The 17,451-nt window shown below is 40.5% G+C and overlaps 1 protein-coding gene across 2 annotated transcripts in view; it reads right to left on the bottom strand.

Moving 5' to 3' along the window:
- Nucleotides 1-17,451, bottom strand: part of LOC121439070 (alkyldihydroxyacetonephosphate synthase, peroxisomal) — a 93,152-nt gene that overhangs the window by 2,201 nt on the left and 73,500 nt on the right. The window contains exons 18-19 of one of the 2 annotated variants that reach the window (XM_041639561.1): nt 15,422-15,521; nt 13,478-13,535 (exon numbers count right to left, since the gene is read on the bottom strand). The exons of the other annotated variant lie outside the window; for it this stretch is intronic. Of the exons in view, the coding sequence (XP_041495495.1) occupies nt 13,478-13,535; nt 15,422-15,521 (158 nt within the window). The remainder of the gene's footprint in view (nt 1-13,477; nt 13,536-15,421; nt 15,522-17,451) is intronic. 2 annotated transcript variants of the gene reach the window in all.

The raw sequence follows: 17,451 nt of genomic DNA, 5'->3' as shown, positions 1-17,451 counted from the left end.
CTAGCAAGCAGCGGGGGAGAAAGCATAGCAGTGGCCCCTCATAAACATGTTTGATGAAAGAATTTAACCCATTGGTGGTGTTGGTCTGTGAGCTCCTTCTGTCCCTGGAAACAGAAACGGCAAGGCAAGGAGCTGAAAACCACGGCTTACCCAAGTAAAGGGACTAGAAACCTTTGGTTTTGCTGAGCACATGAAGTGGATGGCACTGTAGAATAAGTGTGCAAAGAGGAAAAGAGGCATCCGGAGAGACTTACTAATCAGACAAGGACGGGAGCAGCTCTGAGATTCTGGGGAACTCTGTAGGAACATCTGCCTGTGATGCATCAAGAAATTAAAGCAGCACAGACCTATGCCCAGAGAAGGAAGTGATTTCAGAGAACAAGACTTTCTTTGCAGAGCTGGACCACAATGTCCTTCAGAAAATTCTTTTTTTAAAAAAGATTTATTTATTTATTTATTATGTATACAACATTCTGTCTCCACGTATGTCCACACGCCAGAAGAGGGCGCCACATCTCATTACAGATGGTTGTGAGCCACCATGTGGTTGCTGGGAATTGAACTCAGGACCTCTGGAAGAGCAGCTCTTAACCACTGAACCATCTCTCCAGCCCCCAGAAAAATTTTAAATTGCTATATATTCATCATTTAGAGGCCACACTCATCTGAACACATGTGTCACATGTGATAGACACTTACATAGTAGCACCTTAAATATTTATTACACAGCTTATTATCTGAAAAGAAAGTTCTCTTTATGTAGCATGTCATATCATATCAAAAGAATGAATGAATAGCAACAAATATTTGCTACAATATGTGTTAACACGACAACTTCTACATATCTACTCTGTAACAGCCATTACAAAGAAGCACACGACATGATAAAACTTATGCTTTCTGCACCACAGTTATCCCATGTGTGCTGTTAATGGCTATTAGAGAAACTAATGGATATCATTTTCTGCTTAAACTGAAAATGAATTTCACATTTTAAGTCTGATCTCCAATTGTGTCTCTGTTTATTTACTGAATACACAGGATTTTTTTGATGTGTTCTTCTATGATTGAGAAAATGAGAGGTTCCAGAATGGTTTTTAAAATCACTTACTTAACATAACTCTAGAGAGATTTGGCAATACTGTGTTTTATAGTATAATATGTAGCATTCAAAAATGAAGAGAGGCCGGAGAGATGGCTCAATGGTTAAAGGGCTTGTTCTACAAAAGCAAAAGGATCTGAGTTGAGATCTTCAGTACCCATGTAAATGCTAGGTGGGGACCATTGTCTGTAAACATAGTGTTGGGTGTGGGCAAAGAGGCAGGCCCCTGGGGCTTGCTGGTCTGCTGGCCTAGCACAGAGGGTAAACCCTAGGTTCAGTCAGAGTTCTTATCTCAAAAACTAAGGTGCAGAGTGAATAAGAATGATGCTGGGCTGGAGAGATGGCTCAGAGGTTAAGAGCATTGCCTGCTCTTCCAAAGGTCCTGAGTTCAATTCCCAGCAACCACATGGTGGCTCACAACCATCTGTAATGAGGTCTGGGGCCCTCTTCTGGCCTGCAGGCATACACAGACAGAATATTGTATACTAAATAAATAAATCTTTAAAAAAAAAAAAAAAAAAAAAAAAGAATGATGCTCAAGGTAAACTTCTCTGGTCTCCACGTGCACATACTGGCATGTGTGCACCTACACAGGGACACGAGTCTGTGTGCGTGCACACACACACCACACAGACGTATGTGCACATGCACACACACGAGTTGCACACACACCCCCTCACACACACACGGTAAGGGTGAAGTTAGTGGTGTCATGTAAAAAAATGCTAACCTGACCCACAAACATTATCTGGAACATGGTTTAAGAGACTGAAGATTTAGCAGAAATCACTAAATAATTCTATCTTAAAAGGCTAAATCTGGGCCAGCTGAACACAGCGGTCTCTTTATTAAATATATTTAATTTGTTAGTCACAGTTTGACTATAAGGGCAGAAAGAGTTTTATACATTTATAAGAAAGAACAAAATGGGAGGACAGGCACAGTGGTTAAGTGCTTGCCTAGCATGCTACAAGAGTCTAGTACTTGGTAGAAGGGAGGAGGAGACAGAGAATGAAGTTGACCAGAAAAAGGAGAAAAGAACAAACTATAATAGACTGTTTATCCAGGAGCTTACTAAAGCTTTAGAACAAAGCAGAATTAGCCACGCCTAAAGTAACAGCCATTATTATAACAGCCACGTCTTGAGAACTAAGGTTGTAGGACATGTCCAGTATGCACAGGCCTGACCTTAATCTCCATCATCACAAAATGAGCAAAAACAAACAAAACACCACATCTAACACAACAAGTATCCATTCAGCCTTAATCTAAAAGAAAATCAACTAATTTTTATAGGAATGCTTTGAGGAGTGACTTTTAAAGCCTCCCTCCAGCAGAGTATGGTACATGTGCTTCTGTGTGAATGTAGAGGCCAAAAGAGGAGGCCGGGTTTCTCACTGAACCTGGTGCTCACATTCCCTCAGCTACAGTGGCAGCTAGGGGGCACAGGTGAGACTCCTGACTCTGCTGCACTCAGAACGGAGGTTACAGGACTGTACCAGATGCCCAGTTTGTTATGAGGGTGCTGGGATCTGAACTCTGGTCCTCATGATGTGCAGAACGATTCCTGACCACTGAGTCATCTCTCTCCAGTCCCCATCAGCTTCTTAGTTCCCATTAACTAACTTTCTGAAACTACTGTTAGTGCTAATGCTGGATGGACAGCCAACGGCTCATCAGGTGACTCTGGGCACTCTGGGAACTGTCAGGTACTAAAGAGAACAGAGAAACAATGGACAGTCTGACTCTGAGTTAGTCAGCAGAGCTAACAATGCTTATTAAAGGGAGATTCAACTTTGAAGGGCTCTGACTTGCATATATATCTGCCTGTGCCATAAAGCACATTGTGGTTGGCTGGTTCTGCGGAAACTATATGCTTCATAAATGCCAGTCAACAGACCTCTACCACTAAAAGTGACAACATCTAGCCTTTAAGAGAACCTGGGATAGGACTATGACTCTTTATGACTCCATAAAAGAAACCGAATGCTCAAAGGCCACAAAACTGTATATCTGTGCCACCTGCTAATGAAACTTCTGACGTTAAGACAAACTCATGAATACTACAGACTTTACAAAAGCAATTAAAATTCAGTAGTTATGTGGGTTTTCTCTTGTTGGTAACATTTAAAATGCCTGTTTTCTTTCTGTCTTGCTGGTTTTCTGTGACAAGGTCTTGATCCCATCCTCAGCTGCCTGAATGCTGGAATTACACCCAGGCCCATCACCCACCAGGCTTGCCAGCAATGCCAATTCTGTGTTTTTGGTTTTGTTTTTTTTAATGATAAGGGTTTGTCCACAGTTTATCTAATGGCTCTGAATGTTTGAATAGCTCTTTTGAGTCTAAAAATGGAAAAGAAATATCAATAGTTAGAGTAAGTAGATCACAAGAACCAGATTCAATCTGTCTTCTGCGCCATCAATGAGTTTGGTACACTTAAAATTTAAACCAGAGGAGAACTTAGTGTTTATACAACAGAGACCAAGTGAACAGGTTAAAAAAAAAATGAGACAGATAAAAGTAGAAAATTTTATCTTTATTGAAGACTGAGTAATGTTTTATTGTTCTCTGTAATTCTGTTACATAACATAGTATCTACCACACAGTAAGTTAGTCAATAAATTTAGCTGAAGTAAAAAACAACTGAGTTATTCCTAAGACATTTTAAATATGGCAAGGATTCAAAATCTAGTAAAGCAATGTAATCTTTATTTCCTCAATTGCATTCTCCCTGTGTTCCCTTTATCTTGACATTATTCCTTGAAGATACCCAGAGCTATTCTGTAGTAGGCAGAAGGCATGACACAGAACTCCACATTCTCATTTCTTCACAATTTAAGGACTCTCTGGACCTTACTGGTGATTCTCAATTGTAGTGACTGGTATTTAGCAATACCTATGGGTATTTCTGGCTGTCCTAATGGGACAATTGTTATTGCCACTGTGCTGGATAGTTTTATGTCAACTTGACACAAGCTAAAGTCCTCTGAGAAGAGGGAACCTCCGTTAAGAAAATGCCTCCATAAGACTGGGTTGCAGGCAAGCATATGGGCATTTTCTTAATTAACTGGTGAGGGAGTGCCCAGCATGTGGGTGATCCATCCCTGGGTGGAGTGAGCCACGGGAAGCAAGTAAGTAAGCAGCACCCCCTCCATGGCCTCTACATCAGCCCCTGCCTCCAGGTTCCAGCCCCGTTTCAGCTCCTTTCCTGACTCCCTTCAGTAATGGATTACAATATGGAAGTATAAACCAAGTGAAACATAAGCCCTTTCCTCTCCAACTTGTCTTTGGTCATGGTGTTTCATCAATAGCAAGAGCAATGCCTATCCTTAAGATAGTCATGATGCTGTTAAACATTCCAAAACTCATAGAGTAGCAACCCACCAATAAAAAATTATCTGGCCAAACTATAACTAATGCCAAGACTGGGGAACCCATGGGTCTCTATGCTTCCAAATGTTCACTACTAGGAGCCCAAACAATTGACATAAAGGTACACTGTCATGGCTGTCTAACTGGATCAGCAGTAGCTAGTGGCACAGTTCTGGGTAACATGAGGGGCTGCTTGTTGGGGTTTCTGTCCTGCCCAGTTCCCACAGCCAGTAACCCCCAAAGAAATTACACAGAGGTCTACATAACTTATAAACTGATTGGCCCATTAGCTCAGGCTTCGTATTAGCTCTTATAACATATACCAGCCCATTATTCTAGTATATGTTAGCCACATGGCTCGGTTCAGCGGGGCAGGTCACATCCTGCTTCTTTGGTGGTCTGGGCATGACTGTGGAGGGAGCTTCCTTCTTCCCAGAATACTCCTGTTCTCATTGCCCCACCTCTACTTCCTGCCTGGTTGTCTCACCTATGCCTCCTGCCTGGCTACTGGCCAATCAGTGTTTATTTAAAACATGATTGACAGAATACAGACAATTCTCCCGTACCAGTTCTGCAGGAAAATATTGTAAATCTAGACTGTTTATCATAGTGACCATTAGTTACACATAGATAAGAGCATTTGAAAAGTGGTTAGTGTAGCTAAGGAAGTGAATTTTTATTTTACTTAATTTTAATTACAGAAATTTAAATAGAATAACAGTAGAAATAAAGTGTACCTAACAGATTCTTTTGTTTTGTTTTGGTTTTGGTTTTTCAAGATGGCTTCTCTGTGTAGCCCTGGCTGTCCTGGAACTCACTCTGTAGACCAGGCTGGCCTCAAACTCAGAGAGATTTGCCAGCCTCTGCCTCACAAGTGCTGGGATTAAAGGTGCGTGCCGCCACCACCCAGCTCAGATATCATATTTTTAACAGATACCATCCTTGAAAATATCTACTAGAATTTTGGTAACTACATGAAACAGACTATGAATACCTACAAGTACCTACAGGAATATAATAATGTAATATGAGCACCCTCACATAAGGATCTACAAAAAAACTGCCAGAAAGGAAAAGTTCTCTTTAGTGCCCCCCTCTCCCCAAACCCCAAAACCATGGTTGTTATTCAAGCCACCATCCTTTTCTAATCATGCCCCTCAGGCTGGAAGCTACTACAAGCTCAGCACATGGGAGAACCTCACAAACACATGCTGTCACAGTCCTCTGAGCTGAGCCTCTGCAGCAGCCAAGGTGGAGGGTGGGGAGCAGTACACTCCCAGTAGCTTTCCCTGTGAGCTAAAGTTTGCTGCACCTATGATAGGTATGAAAAGCTGTAATGTTGTGACACATTATGAGTTACATTTGTTCTTAACTATCTGTTGTTAGAATCTATTTACATCGCTTCAGTAGAGAAATAGTTTATGTAATGCACAAGTTCTGGGAGAAAAAGTCAGCTGTAAAGAGACCAAAAATATTAACTTAAAAGGTAAAACAAACCTTTTGCTCTGTCGTGGAGATCTGATGTAAAGCACATACTATTTAGCGCTGCCTATCAGAGGCCATAGCTTGGACCCTGGTGCATTCAAGATGCTGAAGAGCTTTGTCTCAAAAGCATCCATGTCTCACAGCTTTGTCTCAAAAGCATCCATGTCATCCTGTCTCTAGTCACTTCCCCAGCGTTGATTCCTGGAAACCGCTAATCTCTTCCTGACCATCTTGTCATGTCAAAATTGTTACAGAATCATGAAGAAGCCACTTGACACTGATTTTTATACACTCAGCATAGTTCCACAGAGATGCAGCCAAGTTTAGCCAACAATCCGTTCTTTTGGTTGCTGAGTAGTATATTCCAGAACATGGATTAGCAGGATTTACTTAGCCATTCAGAGGCTAAAATATCCAGGCTGTTCTACTTCATCTTTTTACAGTTGAGTCCAGTTAACCAATTTCCCTGTTATGGATTCTGCTTTGGATTCAGTCCAAGAGCTCTTTGCCTGGCTCTAGACCTGAAGATTTTCTCCTACGCTATTTTCTAATAGTTTTAGAGTTTCATGTTTCACATTTAAGATCATGACCCATTTTGGGCTAATTTCTGTATAAATGTAGATTTAAGTCAGTGTTCTTTTGTATGTACAGTTCCATGCATGTGTGCTTATACAGATCTACAGCTGTCCCAGCATCACTTCCACTGGAGTGTTCCTGTCAAATAATTTGAGTCCAGGTATTTGGCCCAAGTCCTGTATTCTCTGTTCTCTTCCATATCTCTCACACCACAGTCTTGATTACTAAAGCTATACAATAAGACTCAAAATAAGGAAGACTTTTTTTTTCAAAATTATTTTAGTTTTGTTTTATCATATAAAATTTAGAATATTTCCTAGATCTATTTAAAAAAAAACATGCCAAAAGCCAGACAGAGGTGGAGCACACCTTTAATCCCAGCACTCAAGGCAGAGGCAGGCGGATCTCTGGGAGTTTGAGGCCAGCCTGGTCTACAAAGTGAGTTCCAGGACAGCCAGAGGTTATACAAAGGAACCCTGTCTCAAACAAAAACAGACAAAAAATTCAAAACAAAATAAAATGAAAAAAAAAACCTGCTAAAATTCTAATAGAAAATGTGTTAAAAGACTGATCAGTTTGGACAGCGCTGACATTTTCACCGTTGGTCTTCCCTCCCACCAGTGCATGAATAGGAAGATGACTTCATTCATTCATGGGCGACTTTGGTTTCTTTAGATGGCATCTGGTAACTCTAAGAATACAAAGCCTATGTATATTTTCTTAGATTTAAGCCTATATATTTCATTAGATTCATATTTATTTCACTTTTTAGTAGTTGTGAATGCCGTTGTTTTAGATTTTGGTTCTACATTTGCTGTTAAATTTTATTTGTATTTTGTATTCTGTATTCTTGCTGACTGTATTTTTAATGTTCTCTGGGATTTTCCACGTTCCTACCTTCTATTTCATACTACAGGATTTAACAGGTGTCCATCTCAGCCTCTTCACTTCCGACACTCCTACTACTAGTTTCCAAGGGCAGCAGTTCTGATTTGCTTAGACATCAATATTTCAACTAAGATCGGTAAACTCAATCAGGGTATTTTGCTTACTGACAAAGGACTTGAAGTGTAATTTCAGAAAGTGGGTGTCTCAAAGCCCTAAGTCGAAGGTCAATTTAAGTGTGTGGTTAGGTTTAGCCTAACCAGCACATCAGCTGCAGACACAAGAGCTACCGGGAGTGAGTGAAGCAGACTCCTCTTCAGCCTCAAGTCCCAGACTACGTCTGTTTGCTCTGATACACAACCAGAGTTAAAATAGTTCATTCATCACAGCATGATTGCAGGGAGACAAACCAGCCTGTCTGTTTCCAGAGAGTGAAAGCAACTGTTATTAATCACAATTATAGGCCAAACCTCCAAGAGAAATTGCATCAGTATTCTCTACTATTGGAACTAAAACAAACAAAACAACAACAAAACAACCAAACACAATACTGAAACTGTCACGACATTACCTGAAGGTCAATAAAGAAATATGCTACTAAGGCCAGCTTCAATTTTCAGTTCAGGAAGCAAATGAGGAAAATCTTTTATACATATTAAAAATAGTGGTCTCTCAAAAGCTTTAATAGAAAGCCTAGCAGCACAATTAAACATGTTATTTAATTTTTAGATTAAAAACACTTCTTTATGAAACTATAACAGCGATGGACATTTGAAAATTTCAAATTAAATGATTAACTTCAGAGAAGCTACTATGAAAACATTTAACTATAGCCAATTTTGTTGCCACTAATGTGAATGAAACTTATTTTTCTTTCATGCAGATTTTAAGAGACCTATCTAAGTTATAAATGAAAACGATACTGTCAGACTCCCTTAAATGTACATATCTTTTCCAAGTAAACTGCAACCCACTCTTCAGTGGTTGGTCCAAGGATTAAGTCCTCTCTTACTCCTTAAAAATACACACATAGTGTTTTGGCATCTGCATGCAAGGCTTGTTAGATGCTATGCATGTGCCATAGCTACATCCTATAATGAACCTAGGAAGTGGTGAGCTCTTGGTTTGCATGAGAACAACTGCAGCTCATGGAATCTGCTTCCCTATGATCTCATCAATCTGTAAATTCAGAGCTAGAAGTTTAATATGTATTTGATTTTAAAGACTATATCCTCTCTACTTCTAGTACCCTAACCTATACATCCATGTGTATGTGTATCGTTCACATGCAGTCATAATTTTGACCACATATTATTAGGGGGTGTGTGTAAGTGTGTGTCTGCATGCACATGCATGGCTCTTGGGAATGAACCTAGAACCCTTCTGCATCTGAGGTAAGTGCTCATTATCCAACTATATTCTAAACATCATTTTAATCTTCATTTTGAGGCAGGATCTCAATATAAACTGCCAGGAAAGACTTGACCTACCTCAACAACCCAAGAATGACTTGAGCTTATGATCGTCTATGAATATACGATCATATTAGTTATATAAAGACTTAGGTTGATTTTACAATACTTCTGTGAAAGTGTGTTAGCAAAGTCACTGAGCAGAATACAATAACATGAATTTCTTTGCACACTACTGAGTGCTCCTCATATGTACAATTGACATTTTGTCTTAAAGCAGATGGGCCTGATAGCACCCTCTTGTAATCCTTGTCCCTCAGGAAGAACTAGGTGGAGCAGACACTCAAGTGTTCTGAGGATTGGAGAACAGAATATCAAAACCAGAACTCTGTCACTCAAGTGGGAAACGGCAAGTGACATCTTTACTGAAGACCTGAATCCAGGTAAAGGCAGTCATGCAAATATCCACGAGGGAACAGCATGAGTGTAAGGGAAAAGATGTCAATCAATTCTGAGAAATGTCAGGAAAAGCTGCATCGGAGACGAGGACAGAGATAGAGGGTGGACACCCCACTGCATCTTGGAAGGCCTGATAAAGGTCTGGATTTTGTTCTGAATGTGAAGAGACAACTTGACTTAAAGAGAAGCTTCCCAGGCAGCAAGAAAAGTGAGGAGGGGCAGGTGAGTTAAGAGGGTACTGCAGGGCACAAGCAGGAAACAGATTTGAACTAAGGTAGTACCAGAAGAGGTGACATCTTTTGCTACCTGGAGACCCTCACATAAATCTTCAGGTTGGTTTTACGTTGTAGGGCTGAGACGGTCACTAAGAAAGTGCGTGATCAGGGGTGTGAAAGGAACAGCTCTTTGGCAGCTTAGCAAGAGCCCACCCTCACTGGACCGTGCTTGTGAAGCAGACTGCATGTCTGCGAGCCTTTTCTAAGCACAGGGAATCAGATAGTTTGGAATTTGTTTCCATGCAGTCACTGTTTTTGATCACACAGTAAATAAATAAGACAAATGGGACAGAAATTTAAAAATGTGTCTTTTAATGCAGCTGCCTCTAAATTTAGTATGGACTCAAACCTTGCCACATTCTACTTCAAGCCAATAAATGGAATTTTTTCAATGCGTGAAACCTTTAACAAGATCTCTAAACCCAAAACTTGAAAATACACACAAATAGTGCAAGTAGTTTTACTGTCTGTAGTGATGACGTAATGTGAATGTCACACATGGGCTCATATATTTTAATACTGGCCCCCAGCTGGTGGAACTGTTTGGGAAGGATTAAGAGGCACGTCCCTGTTGGAGAAGGTGTATGGCTGGTGGTGGACTTTGAGGTTTCAAAGGCCCATGCCATTCTTAACATCTCGTCTCCTGATTGTGTTTCAGATGTAAGCTCTCAGCGACTGCCTGACATCCCTGTCTACCTGCTGCCATGCTCCCTGCTGCAGTGGTCGTGGTCTCAACCCTCTGGAACTCTTTTATATGCTGCCTTGGTCATGGTGTTTACAGTAATAGAAATAACAATGAAGACACTGTGACATGAACCTCCCTGCACTGTGCTGCCTCAGTATCTGATACTGAGATGTGAGGTGCCTACATCAGGAAGTATAAAAGCAACAAGAGAGTACATGATTTATGGAAAAGAACTACTAAGAATAAAAAATGCCTATAATAAATTAAAACTTTAAAAGGTAATTATCTTAGAAAATGGGGAAATAAAGAAAAGGAGGATTATTAGTCTTAAAGGAAAACTAATATATGGCATTTCTTTTCAAAAGCACTCAATTTCAATCTTTGAGATTTTAAATTATTTCAAACACTTTAGGCATCTTGGTGTTAGGACAGGGACATCAAAGAATGGAGTCCTTATACTAGCAATAGCAGCTTAGTTCTGAATCCCATTTGAAGCACAAGTAACAGCTACTCAGCAGCATGCTGAAGAGGACCAAAGGAGATTAAGTTCTACAGATCCCAGAGAACACTCACAGCTGTGGGACTATCAGCACTTCCTTTATCTCCTTTTCCCTTCTCACAAGCAGGCACTCACTGTGCTGGGTTGCCTGGACAGGGCAGTCTGAAGAAAGGAGACTAAGCTCGCAGCAGTGAGCATGGCAGTCACGCCAGCTTTGATCAGCAGTTTCTAAATGTAATCCTTATTTTCCTGGACTGTGTAACACCCTTGAGAAGGGAAAATCTTCTGAGATTCTCTAGCTTAGCTAGCCAGTAATATTTACATAAAGAGAACACACTTTACAAGATTAAAAGGCATTAAGTATACTTTGGATCAAAAAAAGGGGGCTAGAGAGGTAGCTCAGTTAGAAGGCACAGGGTTCAGTCTCTATCACAAACAAAACCCACAGGGACAATTCACATACTGTGCTTTAAGACCAAGGATTGATAAATCAATGTATTACAGGGTAAGATTTACCATTTTACCAATTATTGCTTATTGACTTCACTTGTGGTACTGGGTAGTACACACACACACACACACACACACACACAATATAATATATAACATATAAAACTTTTATAACTTTCACAAATTGCAGCCAAGTTCCGAGTCTCTCTGCAGCAGGGTCTGGCCTGCTGTTCCGCAGCGAGAGCTTTAAAGATGCTCAGTGCAGCCGTGCTCCACAGAGACAGCAGCCCACCACAGAGAAGCAACTGCAACGTGCATGTCCTTTTGGGTACCTCACACACAGCCACCGCCAGGAAGGCCTGAATATTCTCACAGCCGCAAAGGAAACAGAGCTACTGAACACAGAAAGGCTACCAGCATGGCTCTCCTCTGCACCACTTCAGGAAGCTTGGTCACATTCAATCTTGGCAAAATTTCTCACACTACAAAACATGAGTGAACTGAAACCATCATTCCAAAATGAAGGAAACAGCCCATTTAATAATCCATTCTCTAGATGACATTTAGCTCCACCACTCCTTCTCTACAGTCGGTCATCCTCATTCTGTCCCTTTCCTCGTGTGTTCTGTAACAGATCTTACAGTCCTGATTTTTAAAGAAGGTGTAAGGCTCTGAGGCGTACCTCAGCTTTGAATTCAACTCTAAACCTCCAGGGCCCACTTCCTCCTTCTTCACTTGCCATTCTCACATCTCCTAGCACCTCAATGAATGAGGCAGCTGTCAAGGAGGATTCCTACCCAGCCTCAGGATGCCACGTCCATGCACACACGCACTTGAGCACACACATGCAAATGCACACACTCAGGAGCACACACATGCAAATGCACACACTCAGGAGCACACACATGCAAATGCACACACTCAGGAGCACACACATGAAAAGGAGGAAAAAAAGAATTTCTAAAGGAAAGCATCTATTCAGGAAAAGAGACGAAGGCTGAAGGTATCCACTCCAGTGTTCACTAGACAACCTACTCAAGTTTCTGTGAGGGTCAAGGAAAAAGGATGCCACTGAGGATGAAACCGATGCAGCACATCTGAATTATCTTGCATCTCATTCATCTGCATCACCAATCATTCCCAACCCTGCTATAAGAATGTTTTGTTGGAACAGGCACTCTATAGTACACCACTTTTCCACCAAAAATCTTCCAATATCTCCCCACACACATTTAGAGGCTGAGCACATCAGGCAGTTCTTGGCCCTAGTACACAGCAACACACAGGAAAAAAAAAAAATCACTGCCCTCCTGGACCCCAACTTTCCAGCAAGCAAATGCAAATGATTTAAACACAAATTTGCAGCATTTTTAGATACTATAGTTATAAGGTAAATCAAAAAAGACAAGAGGAACAGGGAGAGTCCAGGACAGGCTAAGAATTTGATTTTTAGATGGTTATTAGTGCTTGTGTACCTTCCTATTTTTTTTTAATCTCTACATTTCTATTCTTTCTAAGCATAAAATTACAGAGAGAAATGTATTCTAACAAGTTTCTGTTATAGAGAACCTATGGATAATCTCAAAAATTACAATTTTAATAACAGAATGGCTATTGTTTAACTTGTATAAGACTGTATCATACAACTGCATTCTACTAATTTCCTAAGCTTATTAAAAATCCTGTTGATTAATTTGCTGAGTTTGGGTAGGAACAAATACCTTTCAATATATACAACTGTTGGTCATCTATACTCCAACAGTGGCTGGAAAAGTCTGTATAGGTTTTGTTTTTCCTTTCTTCAAAGCTTTGGCTGTTATGGTCAACTACCTCCCAGGGAAGATAATCTGCTCTCTTACCTCATGGTAAGTTGATAGGTTCCATATGAAGGCAGGTTTATCAAACCAAGCACTCTGTTAACTGTAACACAATCTACCTACCTTGATCACAGTTATTCTAAGATATAAAAACATTTCCAAAGTTTTAGGTACTTTCAAATTACTTGTGTGATGACTCTCCTTGGAATTTTAATGAACCAAATATTATTATTATTTTTTTTTTTTTTGGTTTTTTGAGACAGGGTTTCTCTGTGGTTTTGGAGCCTGTCCTGGAACTAGCTCTTGTAGACCAGGCTGGTCTCGAACTCACAGAGATCCGCCTGCCTCTGCCTCCCAAGTTCTGGGATTAAAGGCGTGCGCCACCACCGCCCGGCCTGAACCAAATATTTTTAAAAGCAGGAATATTAGGACTTCTATACCACTCCCCTTTAAAAATACCTCCATGGTGATGTGACAGGCTCCCTCCATTGGCAAGGATTTCATCTCTAGCAGCTGCCTGTAAATGGAAACAACACACAATGTTGTTGCTATCTGGATTTCACTTTGGAGTGACCAAGTGTACTGACTTCTCCCCAGATGCCCAGGAAGGTGCCAAGCAATGTTCATGACCCCTGCATCCATTCCCACTGCACAGTCAGCAGCATTCTATGGAGCACAGCTCTCAGTCCAAGCACAGGGATGGGGGGATAAGAGGGAAGGAGGGAGAAAAAAAAATCACCCCAAGTTTCTGTTTTGTCCCCTTGTTTAACTCCTAACATGCTAAGCCCTAACTATCTTTATGGCATGTACCTGTGTCGAAAGATAAACACATTACAAAAGACAGTGAAGGAGACAGAACCTGGAGCTGCCTTGGACCTGTTTCCCTTTGTCCCTACTTAAGCTCTGGCATACTTTTGACTTTCCTTTTCTCTTTCAGTTGGAAAAAAAATTTAGGTTAGTATACGAAGTGATGAGTTTCATTATGGCTTTTCATGTATATATTTCATTACATTTTCTATTCTTAATGATTTGCTAATATTTAATAGCCACAAGGTGCATATGTCCTGTGCCGTGAGCTTCTCAGACATACTCATGTCTATAAAGCTATCAATGGTGGCTGAGGCAGAAGACTGCCCAAGTGGAACATATGGACTACACCTCATTGCAAATTACTGTGAAGGAACCAGAGGTCTTGTGAGCTGAGGTTTCCTATGTAGTCATAAGTAGTATAATTATATACTAGTCTTTGCTCTAGAGCTTGACATTTCTAATAAATCACTTCAAATAAAACAGCTCCATGAGATCAGGAATTAAGTGAGGAACAGAGCTGGGAAAATAGAAATCATTTCAATTTGCGGACTCCAAGAAAGGAGGTTTTGTTTGCTTTGTGTTGAAATGATGCTATTTAACCCTGGCTGGCCTGGAACTTAATTTGCAATCCAGGCTGAACATCAAGCTTGCTGCAATCCTCCTGCCTCTACCTCCCCTGTTCTTGAAAATACAAGGGTGCACCACCATGCCCAGCTAAGCAAGGCATTTTCACAGCCAGGTCAAAAAGATAGAAATATGCTCAAACCTCTGGCCAGGTGAGATTCCTCAGTGCCTAATGGCACCTGCTGCCAAGCCCGACCACCTGAATTACCCCTGGGACCTGTATGGTGGAAAGAAACAGCCAACTCCCTCCAGCTTATTCTCTGCCCTCCATGTGTGTGGCACTACATACATGCACCTGTACACACACACACACCTCCAAAAACATACAAAATATACTAAAACTTTGGAGGATGATAGGTTATCATTGGCAGATACATAATCAACTTAAAAAACTAGGGCCCCTGTGTGTCTAAGTAACACATCTACTATGGTTTCTTCTAGTTTTGTGGAGGAATCCTACGTTGCGTCTAACAAGCAATATTGCCGTCAACACCCATGTCTATAAAACCAGCAGCTGAAGGCCACTTAAGAAGTGTAATTGAAACTGCTAGCAAATGAATCCCAAGGACTTTATATACAGTCGTATCATATGAAAATTCACAAGCATGGGAATATATTAGTGACACAGACCAAGAACATGAGGGTTGCTGACCTCAAGAGCAGCTACCACCTGGTCTGCCAAAAGGACAACAAAGACCCCCGAGGACATGAAGTTCCTGTTCTTATTTAATTGACTATAATGCACTGAAAGTAACAACCCAAGAGACACAGGCTTCAGGAATACCTAACACTAATTTCAGACTGACAATTTGGTAAGTAAAAACAGTGGACTTAACATACATTTCATTTCAATGGGCTAGCAGCCAGGCAAACCACGTGTCACTAAGGTGACTCAAACTAAAATCCCTAAGTTGGCACTAAAATTTATTTAAATTAATAAAAGAACATAAAAGCCATATGCAAAATTACCTCTGTTTGCTCAAACACAGTCAGTGGGTCACTAATTCCCCTGTAGTTAAAGGCAAAATAGAAGTAGATACATGCACCTGCATCATACGTCTGCGTCACCCTGAAAGACAAACAGACAAAATCCCACCGGGCTCTAAATTCAGCGAAAACAGAATGAACATCTAGAAATGTCAAAGCTAAGCTCACTGGGCAATCTGCCCCAGCCACACCCTCACCCTCTAGTCAAACTCCCACTGCCAGGGAAAGGGTCATTGTTTCTCTGCAGCTGGTGCCAAAACAGGTCAACTAAGAATGCAGTGGGGGGAAAGGATTTTGTTTTCATTTAAATGTGAGTTTAGTCAAGATTGCAATACATGGCTCCACTCAGTTACTCTGTTTTATGTTACCAAAACTAGGGAAATAAAGCAAAATGTTTATACAATTCAGTGTTTTGTGGAAACACCCCGCATTCTCAGCAAGCTTGCTGAAGTTATCTACAAGTAACAGAACCTTATTTTAAGCAGCATTATCTGAAAACATTTAAAATAAAGTCAGGTAAGTACTGGTATAAACTGTTTTAACATGCACAAAGTAACCTAACAAAAACCTAACTTAGAAGGCCCTTATTTTGACAATATACCTTTTCTTCTGTTACACCCAACTTATGACAATTAGTTCTTCATGTAGGTGACAGAGAACACTATTTGAAGTACAGTCCCATTACTGTTCAAGTCTATACTCATGGATACATCTTACATTGCCACGGTGAAGAGACATGCTACACAAGTATGGATCACCCGTAAAGGCAACATCAAAAACAAGAAACTTGTTCTTCACTGGTTCATTACTGTTTAGAGCAGAAACATGAACTACACAAGGACGTGCAAATACCAAGAACTTAAATTAATTTTCATTATTTAAAAAACTACACTGATCCTAAAACACAAACAAGCTATCACCTCTGTAAAATACATAAATGCTCTGAAAACAATACCATGTGCTGGCACTTGACTGGATTCTTGTGGATCAGAAATTCTCGGCAGAAAAAAATAAATCATTGAAGGGGAGAAAAAAGTTTCAATGTGCTAAAAGAAACTCACAAGCTCTCTACAGACAATACAGGGCACTTTACAGAACACAGGAGCAGAAGTGAGGAATGCTGACAATTTTATTCTCAGTTAAGTGACATTTAAACGGGCACACATTTTCAAACACAATTAGTATAATGTAACTACCTTTGTCATACTAGGTAGAGAAACTGGAAGAATGTGGAGATAGATAAGTTACACCAACAGCTTTATGCAGCTTAAAAACCAGAATAGCAGGTCAAGCAATAATAGTAAATACTGGTTTTTAAATTGTAAGAATCATGCTATACAACCATGTAGGATACTGATACTGGGGAAAAGGGACCAAGGCAGTATATGAAATCTGATGGTTACTGCTTAAGTCTAGAGGCGTCTAGACAATGTGCCCCTGGATAGGCCTGTGGGGATAACTGAGACTATGTCAACTGACACAGGAAAATTCACCTTAATTCAGACAGGCCCATTCCCTGGGCAGAGGAACCCGGAGTAAATGGAGAGTTGGAACTGAGCAGCAACACGCATTTATCCTGTTTCCTAGCTGTGGCTGTGATGTGAGCCTCTCCCGGAGGCCCCTGCTGCCTTGACCTGCTCACCATGAAGGGTTATCTCAAACTGTGAGCTAACGCAAAAATCTCCATTCTTAGGTTGCTGTTATCATAGTATTTTATCACAGCAGCAGGACAAATACCAACACAACTATACTATTCTGCAACTTTTGTAAATCTAGATTATTATCCCTTCAAAGTTAAACAAATTTTAAAGTAATGCAAATGCTTTTCTAGTTGACCTGAAATGAACACAACACCCATCTTCCTCAGGTGGTAAACAACACTTCCCAAACAGACTTGATGAATGTGGTGATGAGTTACAAATCTTCCGGACTTCTTAAAGTTAACAGAAAGAAACATGGTACACAAGTAGGAGAAATGCTCACACACCAAACAGGATCAGACTTAAATACAG

Source organism: Microtus oregoni, unplaced genomic scaffold, assembly GCF_018167655.1.
Source record: "Microtus oregoni isolate MIOR12 unplaced genomic scaffold, Mior012 000060F_001, whole genome shotgun sequence".
NCBI lineage: Eukaryota > Metazoa > Chordata > Mammalia > Rodentia > Cricetidae > Microtus > Microtus oregoni.
Note: the sequence above shows the minus strand (reverse complement) of the source record. Positions and strands in the feature narration are given on the sequence as shown.